General features: G+C 40.9%; 1 protein-coding gene across 1 annotated transcript in view; it reads right to left on the bottom strand.

The window, feature by feature from the left end:
• The window catches only part of LOC134528186 (probable chitinase 2), a 50,316-nt gene extending 38,179 nt beyond the window's left edge, over positions 1 to 12,137 (bottom strand). Inside the window, exon 1 of the mRNA XM_063361576.1 lies at positions 11,856 to 12,137. Within this exon, the coding sequence (XP_063217646.1) occupies positions 11,856 to 11,955 (100 nt within the window). The 5' untranslated portion in view covers positions 11,956 to 12,137. The remainder of the gene's footprint in view (positions 1 to 11,855) is intronic.
• Positions 12,138 to 14,860: the final 2,723 nt, after the last annotated feature.

Raw genomic sequence — 14,860 nt, 5'->3', positions numbered from 1 at the left:
ACATAGAAAAAAAAATACGATTCACTGATGAGAAATTATTTTCAGTCCTGCTCACGAGTCTATGCCCCGGTCGTGTGATAACTGTCGGGGGGCGTTTCAAATGTCGCGCTGCGGTCAAACCACCTCAGACTCTTGGTTGGCCAAGTTGTTACGTCACAAGAGGGAACACCCCCCCCCCTTTTTTTTCTAAATGAACCCACGACTGCTGGAGCGCCACACGTCGTTACCCCTGACGCGCGAGAGGTTGGGGAGGATTGCGTAAGAACGACTTGGGAAGCAGGTCGAGTTTCGCGACCTTCCCGCAAGCGCTTGTACGTGTTTAGCAGTCGTTTCCACCGAGTAGAGACATGCAAAATTCGCGGATTCATTTCGTGATATGCTACAATTCAAATAATTATACCTTAGCGCTGCTTCTGCAATTGGTTCACTGTTAATCTGGAGTAATGAAGGCCATTTAGATACCCTCGCTCAAAGAAGCGTCGAATCAAAGACACTCGGTCGAGACGACTCACAAGTCAGCAGCCAATGAACAGGTGGCATTTGCCCGAGTGTGTAGAGTGTAGTAGAGTCTATCCTGGAGGTCATTGTATCCGCGAATTTTGCAGGTCTCTACCAATGAGCGACTTCCGCAAAAAAAATTTCCACCCAGTTTTTGGTTTCGTGGTCCCTAGACCTCCAAAACCATAGTCTACTCAAAAGTGTATATATACTTTCTTTATATATCTGTACTTCGGAGGCATAATACACTGTCTCACAAAAACAATATTTTTCATGAGAGCGCTTTAAATAATTTAAAATTGCGCTTCAGTTATTTACTCGACTACTTAAAACCCTTAAAGTCACACTTTGTAAATTTCTAAGATATACCTTTTTTTTTTATTGTTTTAAATGTTTTGCGTGGTAATTATCTTACGCTATAATTATAGTATTAATGTATAATTATAAAAAGAAAAATAAGGTTTATTTCATATCCATAAAGTATGATGTCCACTATAATGTAGGCACAACGCGTAAATCTGTATATGATTATTTTTTATTACGTCCTGATATTCCAATATTCAGCTGCCAATATTTAGCTTATTTTTACTGAAGCACCTGTCAAAACATAATGTTATCTTGAACAGAGCGTATTGTTATTGGCCTGCTTGTGCGTACGCAGAGGGGTGGACTGGGAGGGGGGATATCTAAACCCCCTCCCTCGAAATCATAAAAAAAATCTATAAAATCTATCATTCCCACCAACAAAAGGAAAGAAATTAAAAGCAAACAGCGAGCACAGCAGTCTCACAATCCCCCCCCCCCCTTTTTTTTTCATCCACTCAAAAAAAAATGAAATGAAGTGGTTGCTTTACTGAACGATAAATTTCACATCAGTAAAATCAAAATGTCGTTAATTACAACAAATCGTTCGATACACACACGCTGTGAAAACAATAGACCTACAATCCTATTGCGATCTTCACCAGTAAAAAAAACAAATTTAAATAGTATAAAACAATCCACGTCTGTCTGTTCGTTTGCTTCTTTTAAATTAAAAAATGTATTTTGATGAGGTTTTCACCATCATTTAGAAAATTTCTTCCGGAAGGTCTATATGCATAGTACATTCATATTAAATTTAAGGATAGCAGATAAATATCAATGTTTTGTAATCAAGTCGTAAAAAGACGATTACGTGGCTTAAGCTGAATTATACATCAAATAATGTACTACGGAATTGCAGGTCTTAAAAAAGCCTGCAGTAGAGTCCGCGATAGCATATGTCTATCTTCTAATAATGACTCACAATAACCATTTTTGTCCTTCAAAATTGGTTCATGAGTTATTTGTGAAGCTATTTTGATCGCCACAGTATTAATCCAAATTCAGTTAAATATGTTAGGTACTAATGCACTTAATTTAGATCAAAATTAACCTTTGCACCGTACCATTTGATCATAGTACGTCACATCCTGGGGAGCCGGGGTGGGTCGCTAGTAACAAATAAAAACGGGAAAGCCAACTAAATACTTGCAAATAAGTTAAAAGAATTTTGTTATCAGAGAAGTAATTCACAGTAAGTATTTGAACATTTTAAAGCTTTGTGATTAGCTTTTGAACTGTCAAATACCAATAAGTCACGAAAGTTTTTGTTCATCTGTACAAATAAAAAACTGTATTACCTAACTTGAAAGAAAACTCATCCAAACGCTGTAGACATAAAACAGTTTTTTTTTTTTTTTTTTTTTTACTGAACTCCGTCTGTTTCATAGGGGAGCAGGGTTTATGGTGCCATAAAAACAAAAGGAAGAACATATTTTATTCAAAAAACTAAATAATAGTTTGTGAGTTTCTTCTATGTACGGCTCTGTGTCATATTTTTCCCACAACTTTGGAAAACCAAAGAGGAATGGGGGGAGGGGGGAAAGCTACCATCCTTCACTAGTCCCTGGATACGTCCTTGTCAAATATGCAAGCCAGTGGCGGTCCTATGGACGCAACCTCCTTCCCCCTTTTTGGTCTCAGAACCAAAACATAAATAATAAATAAAAATGTTGAGCAAACTAAACGTAACATACTCCAGTCCGCACCTGACCATCGAAGTCGGTTCAATTGTAACCTGTGAAAATTTATTATATTAATTTTTTTTGTGGTTCTGCACTGCGAGTATTAAAAAAAAATCCTTAGTAGGTACTCTTAAAAATTCATATAAGACATAGTTTTGATAATGAATTTTGAGGACGTCAGATTTACGTTAAAATAGCCGTTCAAAGGGACCATCATCATGTAATATTTCGGACTCTCCATTTAACTGAGAGGTATTCCACGCCACCTAAAACACTTCGGTGATTTCGCCTCTCCCCAGAACGCGAAGCTGTGTGTGCCACTGACGCCAACCAGGTCGAAGCCTCTGTGGCAGTTCCGCCGCTGGGCCGACCAGGCGTCAGCATCTGCGAACCGGGTCGTTGTGGTGCGTCCCCCCGCAAACACCCCCCCCCCCCCTACTCCTCTCTCTCTCTCTCGTGCGCGCGCGAGCGCCGACACAGAGACGGGATGGCGTAGGGCAGAGATAACAGTTTTTCAGGAAAACCACAGGATGTACACAAACATACGTTCCAGTTTCAATGGTACATCATAACAGTTCAATTCAAACTATTATAACAAACCATACATCAAATTGAAGGTAAACTAACCTAGTTTTTCCTTACAAATGTTTAATATGTGCACCTTTAGTTATAAAGACACAAATACAACCTGAAGTCCAATTCTTCACACACTTTGGTTAACACGTCCGGAGTAATGGAAGCAATAGCCTCTTGAATTCTGCGTCGCAACTCTGACAAATCATTAGGTAGCGGCGGAACGTAGACACTATCTTTAGTAAAGTCCCAAAAGAACAAAAAAAATCGCATGGCGTTATGACTTGATGTAAGCTTTTGGACATACGCCATTGCTAAAGCACATTTATGTCTGTAGAAGAAAACTAAAAAAAAAACACAAAAGACGAAAAACACAAATTAAGCAAAAAATTGCTGTTGTCAACAGGATATAAACACCACATAATATTCCATAACAGGAATATGGTCACAAACAAAGAAAAACAAAGAAAATGGACTAACAGCACGAAAAAAAACCACAAATGATGACAGCACAAAAATATTGAACCCAAAAAATTCAGCACAACAGTTGAAACGAGACAAAAACACAGCAAAACGAAAAGACGAAACAAACACAATAGTTTTCCAAAAAACAGAAGAGAACGAAAAAACTAAGAGGAAAAAACACAAATGATGACAGCACAAAAATATTGAACCCAAAAAAATTCAGCACAACAGTTGAAACGAGATAAAAACACGACAAAACTAAAAGACGAAACTAACACAACAGTTTTCTAAAACAGAAACAAGCTACGTTTCGGGAACTGCTATCTGCTCCCGTCCTCAGGCAGAGACGCACATGGTACGAAAACACAAGTGCGACTGCGACGGCGTTCTGTCAGGTAAACGTGGAGGCCAGCGAAGAAGAGCTCTGTCGTTTCTAATTGCCTGTACCATTGGCGGATGTTTTTGCCACATGGAAGATTATAATTAAACTTTAAACGAAACGCACGTTGAACTGAAATCACAGATTCACTGTTAGCTGCAGAACACAAAACGCTTTACGCTCAGGAGTCGCCATTATGCGTAGGTGGCGCTGCAAGCGAGAAAACAACAAATAGTACTTGCGCATGGGCTTAACTAAAAATGTTTTTGAGTTACTCTTTTATTGTGACCTTGAAACAATACACTACAACGCTTACAGTTGATACTATTAAAATTTATAACTAGGATAGGTATTCTTTTATGGCCATACTGTATTACTGGGAACAGGTTACAGTCATTTCCTGAAAAACAGGAAAAAATTTACAAACGATTATACATTCAAAGAAAAACAAACCAACTGTGTCAACTTTTTTCATGGCGGTATTAGTGTATGGAGTGGGTTGTCTGTTCTGAAATTGAAATCAACTGGTTAGCAATTGGATAGCAAAATATATGGTAGCTGAATCAAACCTAATTGCTTGAAATTAACTCGCTAGAAATAATCGCAAAAATGCCATAATGTAGTAGGTAATGTTAAACAAGCACGATATCAGCAAGGAATTAGCGTCAAACTTAATTATAACCTAAAATTTGTTTTTGGTATCCCGATAGGAAAGGGCTGGCAAGGGGTCGTTCTGATTTTGATTTCAAGTATTCACGTGGAAAAAGACTGCACGCAATAGCTCCCACTTCCTACCAGCGTGCTTTTTTTATACAAACATAACCAAATAAAAGATACACATTTGTTATTCTTTAACAAATGATAGGAACAAAAAAAATTTTTTGGACAGTTCCTGTCAGTTGCAGAAAATTAATTACTGTACAACTGATATTAACCTATCTTAAATAACGTAAATCTATGTTGGTAATGGGGGAGACAAAAAGGGTACATTTTCAGGGGAAAAATGTTCCCACTCAAGTGGGTTCACTGAAGAGAACAGGAGCCCTCGTGCACATGGAGAGGCGCAGAGGCTGCGCGCAATGAAGCGTGCACCAGGCGTCTGGTAACACATCAGCCGCTGTCACTCCCCTCCTCCACGACTACCGCTGCCGTAACACCCAGGCCCGGCTCGCTAGAGAAAGTGGTCCCTCCATCCACGCCACGGCCCGCCTGCACGAACAGAAGGCTGCTCACACACACTTCGGAGAGCCCGCCACCCGGCCCTCTGTCGGCACTTGGCCGCAGACGAGTGGCTTCCGAGGGGCGGGAAAAAAAAAAAAAACACCCCCAGGGGGAAGGCAGTTACGACCCGGCTACAATGTTAAAAAATTTTCCATCTTAGAGATACGAATGACACTGGTTATATATTTATTATCTCCTGGGATCATGCGCGGCCCCAGGAAGACTTTTCGGGAGGGGCTATCGTACCTAGCGTTACAAAAGGGAAATACAGGTCCGTAAGGATAGCCTAAATAATCAACTAGAGTTTTATTTATTAACTACAATTTAACATGTCCGCTAATTAATCTCCCCACGGCTGCGTCTGACACCGTCCGTTGACTCCGATCTTCGCACACGAAGCCAGCCCCTCGTCGTCAGCTATCGCTCACCAAGGGGAAGGGAGAGGAAGACACTAACCCTATTCACTTCGCTGCTCTTCGCAAGTCGGCTCCCGTCTTTTATACTTCTGTAAAGGTCTCCCGTAGACCCCAGAAGTGTCGCGCCATCAAAGCCCGCGGATTTACCACTCGAAGCTGCAAGAACAATGTCGTCCTAGTTACGTCACTTCCCACAAACGGGACTCTTAGAAGCTGGCGAATCCTCGAGGACTCCATGGGAAGGTGCTTGGTGGGTTGGGGGGGGGGGGATGCGCGCGGGATTGTGGTTGTCAGAAAGCCGCCGCTAATGCAAGGTCCTTGTAGACATAAGGTGAGGAGGTGGAGGGACGCTTCTTATCTGTGTCCAGGAGGGGTGGGGGTTATCCCAAGTATGTCACACCGGGCAGGCTAGTTGTCCTCGTAACCAGGCCCCGATTTCAGGTAGCCAGCGCTCTGGGAAAATATCTTTAGCCGCTCCCCTTCCATCCAAACATCATAAAATTTTCACAAATTTAAGCTCTTTTATTATAATAAATTGTTACTGCAATTTTTTACGGCTGTTGTAACTATCGAAATAAAACCTGAGTTTGTGTATACTCCATACTGTTAAAAGAGTTTTAAATCGAAAGTATTTTGTTTAAGGCATAATATTTTTTAATCGAGTTTCAATAGTAAGTATAAACCGATATTTCCTCATGACATGTATTTTTGAAAATCAAATCATTACCGTATCTTAAAAAAATTTTGTTTTTTCTCCCATTCTTCAATTTTTTTTTTTTTGCTCTTCTATTTCTTTTTTCGTGCCTCAAATTCTCCAGCCCCCCAGAAAACGGCGCTCCCGTTGGCCCTTTTGTCAATCGGGGCCTGCTCGTAACAGCACCGTGGCTGCTGTCCCTCGTGGTGTTTCGCTCCCGCGGGCTGTGTGCCGGGAGTACCCTGCACCCTGGGGAGTGCGTGGGGTGCTTCACGAGCTAACCGAGGGCGACGTACCAAGACACGACTTCGAATAAGTCAGATACTGGCCTTGGAATATTTACTAACGTACCGTCTCAAACGCTGAACCTTAAGTACTTTCATACAACTTTAATGAAAAAATAACTTCACTGGATAAAGTTAAGTACTTAAGTAAACATATATTTATAACTTTCATAATAATATAAAATCGGAAGGGCTGTCTCTTCCCCCCCCCCCACACACACACACACACAAAACATACACAAAAAAACACACACAAAACCTCGCAACCGTTTGGAACCGCGCTCGCCTGGGATTTTACAGTATTAAAAATACATTTTAAAAATTTTTACGTACACATTAAACACACTATTCTGCCTTCCTTGCTGTTTGCACTGAAATCCGGCGTTGTTTATACGAACATCCAGTTGTCTGTACATATTATAAATGTAAAGTCCATCTTACTGTAACAGCAAAACGTTTCAGCAACGTTACAGAAACGTATCTGAAACATTTGAGATGTATTGTGGGATTACTTTGGGCGAGTTTACTTCCCTAGTCGCCTGCGATTTTACCTGCTACCAAACCATCGATGTAACTAACAACTCGCTTTTCTCCCCCAAGTCAAGATGATGAAAAACATGTCTACTTCTCTATCGCTACCTACTTCGTTTCGGCTGGGAAATAAAGAAATGTTCTACTTACTAGCCGTGTGCCCTATGGAAAAAATTTTTATATTTTAATTTTTGATTGATTATGAAAAACGCTGATACAACCTACTTTTATTTATAAACAGAAGCCTAAACACCAATTTACATATTTCATAAATCCAAAATTGAAAACTTCCGTACAAACTTTCATCACCTAATTAACCCCCTTCGGGAAAGAATTTCAAAAATTCTTTCTTAGTGCTCACCTGCGTTATTTAAGGAACTCCTATGCAAAATTTCATGCCTCTAGACCCATCGCTTTATGGAATCAGGCCTCGCCATCTTGCAATTTCAAATATTTTGATACCGCCTGGAACGAAGCTTTTTTGAAAAATGTTTTGGTTTGACATGGCATAGGACTTAGCTATGGCTGCTTGTTGACTGGTGTGATTATCATGATAGTTGTAGTCACCCGCGTGAAATAAGTTATTTCCTCGCGGCGCTTACAGAGTAGAGCCTGTTAGTAAGTATGTTCTTGGAGTAAGGTATAAAATGTCTGGGAAATATGATTTATGCTTTGACATGCCTAAAATTGGGACAAATAGTTCAAAAGTGTAATCATAGCAAAAAGATGGAAAAATTCAAGATGTCTGGGTCTAATCCCCCTTAAGTTGTGCGTTGTTTTATTAAGTAGATGATCCTCGGTGCAGTTTTCTGTTTTACAGCCTACTGTCTCACAAGCAATAGGTAACGTTTGATGTTTCCTCTAGCAGGTAAAATTACATCTTCATAACAGGTGATGGAGAATTGGAGGGGACGGGAGGGGAGAAAGTAAGTGGTACCGAGCGCTTATGTCAATTCAAGGAAGAATAGTATATTTTCAGGCTGAAGTGCAACCCACAGACGGAAATTTGTACGGCATATTTTTTTTATTTGGTTGTATTTTATTTCATCTAGAATGTAATAGTCAAGTATTTACAGCTAAAACTTGTTCAGTTACAAACAATTTAACTAGGCACATATTTTAACATAATCATTTCTACCACAGTTGATCAGATGCCGTTACAAAGGGCTTGAGGGACTGAAGAAGAGACCATTTACCCCCAAATCCTTTTTTTTTCTTTATCAAATCGCAACTTAACCTGGATGCACAACAGCGCGACGAGCGTGACAAGGCAGAAAAAAATATCGCGGTAAATTACCTACCGTTAGCATCACAGAACAGTGATGAACATTTTGAGTGTGACAGAAGTCAACAAGCACTGATTAAAATTGTGCTATAGATCGTCTGTTGAAAAGTTAAATTTTCAAACACACAACTGGGCTTGTGAAACATTGTAATAAATGTATATATAATATGTCGCGTCTGCCATAGGCGTAGAACCTGAGGAGGGGGGGGGGATGGGCATGGAATTAAGAAAACCCTCACTGAGGGGGCCCGCTTGCGCTTGCAAAAAGGTGTCTGTGAAACGGGTTTGATGTCAAAACTATGCTCTATGAAAAACATTCTAAATATTTTTTTATTTATTTTTTTGCTTATTGTGTGCATATAGGCCAAAAAAAGGCCAGTAAACAACATAGAAACACACTATGCTGAGATGACGTGTCGTTTAACCCCTTGCGCAAAACCCTTGGGCCACATCCCCCCCCCCCTCCCCCCCGCAATTGTGAATCCTACAGATTTGCGCCCCCAGGCGCCGTCTGCTGCAAATCTGGATCACTTCTGTCGCATCTACCACGCTATTAATCCAGTATCATTCGAGAAACACTGACCTTTTCTGGCCGCTAAAACTAGGAAATAACAATTATTTCCAAACACAAGCCTCCCACTCGTTAGTTTCTGCAGTCGATACTGTAGGTGATGGCCACGTGCGTGAATGTGAACAACGTTAAGGGCATAGGCGTGCGCACAGTAGGTGCCACAGGTGCCTTGGCACCACCATTAGGGTTAACGTTATTTTGTTTTTTAGAAGCAGAAATAATTCATACTTACAAAAATTCGTATTATTTCCAAAAAAATATGTTTTCCAATCGTGTCGAGTTACAGATATGTGCTCATAACACTATCAATTATCAATCGAACCAACTATACGCACGGAAACAAGCCAGTTGCAATTACTTGTGTTGTACACGCGGGCCGCGGCTACGAAACTTCTGAAATGTAAATACTTCTCATAGTTCTCCTCGAATTACATAGAATGCGCGCTCGGTGTCCACTGTTCGCTCCACTCGGCAGGCGCACGGAATAATAGCCGCCGTCCGCCAGGGTTTATTTAAAAAAAGAGATAGAGTTTAGTTAGTTAAACGGGTAGGCTTACTTGATGACTTATATGCAGTCGCCGACAAAACATTTTTGTGGTATTCCAAAAGTTTAAATTTTTGCCCACTCTCATTTGTGTATTTTTATTATTTTAATATTTTACATATTTAAGGTATGTTACAAAATCTCCTTTGATTTGTTAATTTTAAAACTTAACATCTGAGATTTTTTTTTCTAGCATTTATTTGGCGTCAAATTTTTACATCTGTGTATTTAATGTTTTTGTTCGGAAACACCTTAAATAGCACCATTTTGCGCTTTCAAATCCAAATTTTTTCAGGGGAGGACCTCCGGACCCCCGCTTTAGGATCGCGTCCGTGAATGACAGGGCTGTTGTGTAATCTGGCACCACCAATACTGAAGTCCTGCACATGCCTATGGTTAAGGGTGACGCTGTAGACATTTACCTCTATGACTTATTCTCATTTAAAAAGTACTTGATATTTTTCAATTTTAGTTTGCGCAAGAAAGGGATACGAAGTACACTCGACGTCGGTCTGGTGGATTTAAGTTGCCCTGTACCCGCACGGTGACTACGTGTTCAGAACACTGGCCTCCCACCGAGACGATACAGGTTTGACTCCCGGCGTGGTCGAGAACGGGTTTACCACAAGTGCGACGAACGTCGCCAGGGCCGGATTTAGGGGAGGGCAACCTGGGAGAAAGCCCCGGGGCCTCCACAAACGGAGGGCCCCCCACAATATAGACTTCGGAAAAAAAATCTTTCAAATTCCGACAAGTAAACACTAGTAAACATCCTTTGATATTCTTTTTTCGCTGTTTTACCTTTACCTACAGTACTTTTTACATACATGATTATATTATTTTTCAATATTAACAGAAATATTCATTAACACTAAAATTTAATTTCATATAATTCTTGTCTCCGATTACATTTATGTATGTTTTTTTTAATACTAAGAGAATCTACTTGATTTCACAATAAATTATTTATTTGAAAACTCAACTGAAAAAAAATTGTTAATTTTTTTTTTTTTTGGAAAATAATTTGGGGCCAGGGAGCCTCCGCTCCTCTGTTGCCCCGAGGCCTCCAGACCTCTAAATCCGGCCCTGAACGTCGCAGTGAAACAGAGAGTTGTATGCTGCACGTTAGCATTCATTCGGTACTAAGTTCACAAACACTTAATACTTTGTTACAGTTTAAATCACTCTGTTCAAAAACACATTAAACATTTTCCCTCAAATAGACCACTTCAAGAAAGAAAAAAAGGGAGGAGGAACGACCACGTTTATCATATAAAATCCGCATCAATTTCTAATGTCCTCCAAATAATGTTGAAGATTTATAAAACGTCCATTCACTGTAAGGTTTTGTTTTCACTTAAAATTAATTCCTCACTTTTATTTCACTCTCTCCAAAAGGTTTGTCACTATTCCAAAAAAGTACTTAGACGAAGCGGTGAGGTCGAAATTTCCAGACAGACGTAAGTCCGGTTTTATACCTTTTAAAAAAACACAGGAAAAATCTAAGTAATACTTGATTGTATTTTTTAAAAATTTCAAGCGGCAATCATACCCTATTTTTTTTATGAAAATAAATTATCTCAGTTCAAGCTACTCTCCGATGAAAATTTTGTAACACTATTACTGCTGATGCGTTAATTTAATAATATTTAAGGCAATTTTAGAGACCTCGCAGGCACAATAATTCACACATATTTGCACATTAATGAGGTCAAAAATGGGGAGGGGGGAGAGGGAGGGAAGTGCTGTGGTATTCGATTTTATGGCCCGTTTGACAATATATTACCAAGAGTTTCCAAAACACTAAGACTTGCAGAGTGGGTAAGGAAAACTGGGGCAAAAACCTTTTAGGTTAATAAATGGTAGAAATGCTTCCTCTTGCCTGAAGTCAAAGTTCAAGCCTGCTTCGAGTCGGCGCCAATGAATATGAATACGCGCGGTCAACACTGAAATATGTTATGTTTACGTATGTATTCGTATTCTTACTCTCAAAAACCACAGCAAAAGGACGATTTGGCAACCAAGTTGCAAAGAAGGCCCTTCAGGAGGGAGATGAAAATGTAGGTAGCAGCTTGCGGGATACTTCAACATCCAGTTTTTTTTTTTTTTTTCCACCGGGCGGACTACAAAAAAAAAACCTCCGTTACGTTGCGGGAAATCCTTCAGCGGCAAACGTAATAATTTAGATCTGCAAGTCAGCATTTCTACCACAAAAGCTTACGCGAAGAACGAAATGTTTAGCAGTGTGCCATGCGGCAAGCAGGTTACACGTAAAATCTACACAGGACATAAAACACTCGTCTACTTTTCTTATTAATATTACGTAAAACGTACGCAAGGACTTACCTGACATGCTAGGGTTGCCACTAACATTCCCGGCTCCGAAAACAGTAACAGCTGCACAAGCACCGCATATTAAAACAGCCACGCGACACAATTCACCCATGTTCTCTTCGCGGCAACGCCAACTGACGCCGCACGCTGTGGTGAACGGTTTGGGGACTGGAGGGGTTAGGCAGAGCGGGTTGCGGCCCTGGATTGAGCTTCACAAGCGCACTTTCCCCTCTTTCCAGTACCGTTACCCGCACGCCAGCCAACTGTAAACTGTCTTCAAAGCAGCGCCGCGCCTGACTCATCGCCACGGTTATGTTGACGATCCATTTTTTTTCTTCACAGGTGTAGATGGAAAGAGGGACCACCAAAATAAATGTACTAATTAAAAAATACTAAATACAAAGAATTACCTAACAAAACCACTGTGAAAAATCTCCACATTTTTACATTTTAATGAAAAAATATTATGGTGACAGCATATACTAACCACACAGCAGGGGAAAATGCCCCCCTCCCCTTTTTTTATTTCCCCACACGCACATACAAATATACAGGTTGCCCATAAATTATCTCGACAACTTTAACAATTAATAACTTGGGCACTAGAATAGATAAAAACGAACGGTTTGTAGCATATGACATGTACACTTATAAAGTTTTTTTTTTTTCTCTAGTATTTCAGGGACACTGATTGGCTAAGACATGTGGACGCCACAGGAGAAGGCCCAGAGTGTAGCCTGGTTCATCGAGACGAAGTCCGATACCCAAGTCCAAAGGAACTTTCGGACCCGGTATGGAAGGAAACCACCGTCTCGACAAAGCATTAGAGATTGGCATAAGTCATTTATGGAAATCGGTACTGTGCTACAAAACCGGGAACAGGTCAGCCATCTGTTTCAGAAGCTACCGTGACCGTGGACACGGTACGGCAAGAATTTGCAAGGAGTCCGTCAAAGTCAGTGCGTACGGCGGCCACACAGTTGCAAATGCCACGATCAACAGTGCACAAAGTGTTGCATTCAAGTTACAACTGTATGCCTACAATGTTGAGTTGCTGCACGCACTAAAGCCGACAGACAACCCCCAGCGGGAACAGTTTGCAGTGAAAATGCTAGCTAAAATTGATGCCAACAATGACTTTCTAAAGACGATTTGTTTCTCCCATGAGGCAACATTCCACGTATCAGGTAAACTGAATCGACATAACGGTCGTATCTGGGGATCTGAGCGCCATCATGTGACACGTGAAATGGAACGAGACAGTCCCAAAGTGAATGTGTGGTGCAGGCTTATGCACAATTGCATCATTGGTCCGTTCATTTTCATTGAGTCGACCATCAACAGCGGCTTTGAATATCTATACTGTACAGAAGTCGCCAGCCCAGGTTAAAATTTCTAATACGGTGTGAGGTAGTTGGTTAATTCACCGCCGCAATCGCCACCATCTCTAGGGCATCGACTTGTGGTGGTCCCTAGCGGACAAGTGTCGAACTCTTAGAACACCCCTTCCCCTCCTGTTGAACGACCTTGAGTTACAGTGAATGATGGGTGGGGGGTGCGGGGAATGACAGCGGGCGACAGTGCTGCGCTCTAACGTGTAAATAACAACCTAAGACGATACAGGGGGTTACGGCAACGCCCTGCAGCGGTTAAGTTCCCAAGCTGCTCATCATACGCTCCTGAAAAACGTAGAGTAAATCCTATCCACTCGCGACTTCTATACAGTATGTATATTCAAAGACAGCGGTGTGTACTTGGACATGTTACAAGATTTTGCAGTGCCACAGTTGGAACACCTTCAACCTGACGTTATCTTCCAACAGGATGGTGCACCACCTCACTGGTCCCTGATTGTTCGTCAGTTTCTGAACGAAAGGTTTCCGGAAAGATGGATTTGACGCGATGGTCCGATTCGGTGGCCTCCACGATCACTTGACATAACACCACTAGACTTTTTCTTATGGGGTTTTGTAAAGGACATGGTGTACCGAACAAAGGTAACAGACGTACAGGACTTAAAGACACGCATCCGCAATGCATTTCAACATGTTACCATGGATATCCTGGAGCATACATGGCATGAATTAGAATACCGACTGGACGTTCTTCGAGCTACTAGGGGTGCACACATTGACGTGTATTAATATGGGTAAAAAACTTTATTCGTGTACATGTCGTATGCTGCAAACCGTTCAGAAATATCTGGTCTAGTTCCCAAGTAATTAAATTGTGAAGTTGTCAAGACAATTTATGGACACCCTGTATTATTCACCCTAACAAATGGAAATAATTTGAAAGTAAACAGCAGGCAAAGTGGCTCCATCTATCACCATCCCCTAACCAACCATCACAAAAAATTTTTAAAAAATTCTGCATACTCTCCTTTATACTACAGCCCAAATGCTGTCTGGACAAACTAACTATCACAATGCTTTTATTTTTTTACACCTGTAAACAGATTCTATCATGATGGTAAATAATATACTATTAACTCTCACAAAAGTCACTATTGTGATATAACTCGCTTGCACATGATTTATGACTTGTGGGAACATCGGTAGTTGTCGGCAAGATGGTTGTCCACACAGCTCACCTCTGATCTCAACAATGCAAGAACAGCAATAAGCTTTGAACACTTTATGCGGTACAAGCGCAAGGGCAATAACTTCCTGTTCAAGATCATCACAGCCGATGAGATAAGGGTGCACCACTTTACAACGGACATCAAGTCTGCTTCATTGTCATAGAAACATCCCAGCTAACCCATCACAAAAAAATATGAATGTTGCAGTCCTCAGGAAAAATTATGCCAACAGTGTTCTGGGACATGATTTTGCTCAATTTCGTAATGCAGGGACACAATGCAGCATATTGTTGCCACACACTAATCAAACTGAAGACTGCCATTCGATGCAAGAAATTAGAGTGCTTGAGTAATGGGGGTGGTGTTCTTGGACAACAGTGCAAGATCCCCACCCAACAAGGGACACTGCAGAACACAATTGTCATCTGGGATG

The sequence above is a fragment of the Bacillus rossius genome, chromosome 1 (assembly GCF_032445375.1).
Source record: "Bacillus rossius redtenbacheri isolate Brsri chromosome 1, Brsri_v3, whole genome shotgun sequence".
NCBI classification, from domain to species: domain Eukaryota; kingdom Metazoa; phylum Arthropoda; class Insecta; order Phasmatodea; family Bacillidae; genus Bacillus; species Bacillus rossius.
This window is presented reverse-complemented; position numbering and strand designations above follow the sequence as displayed.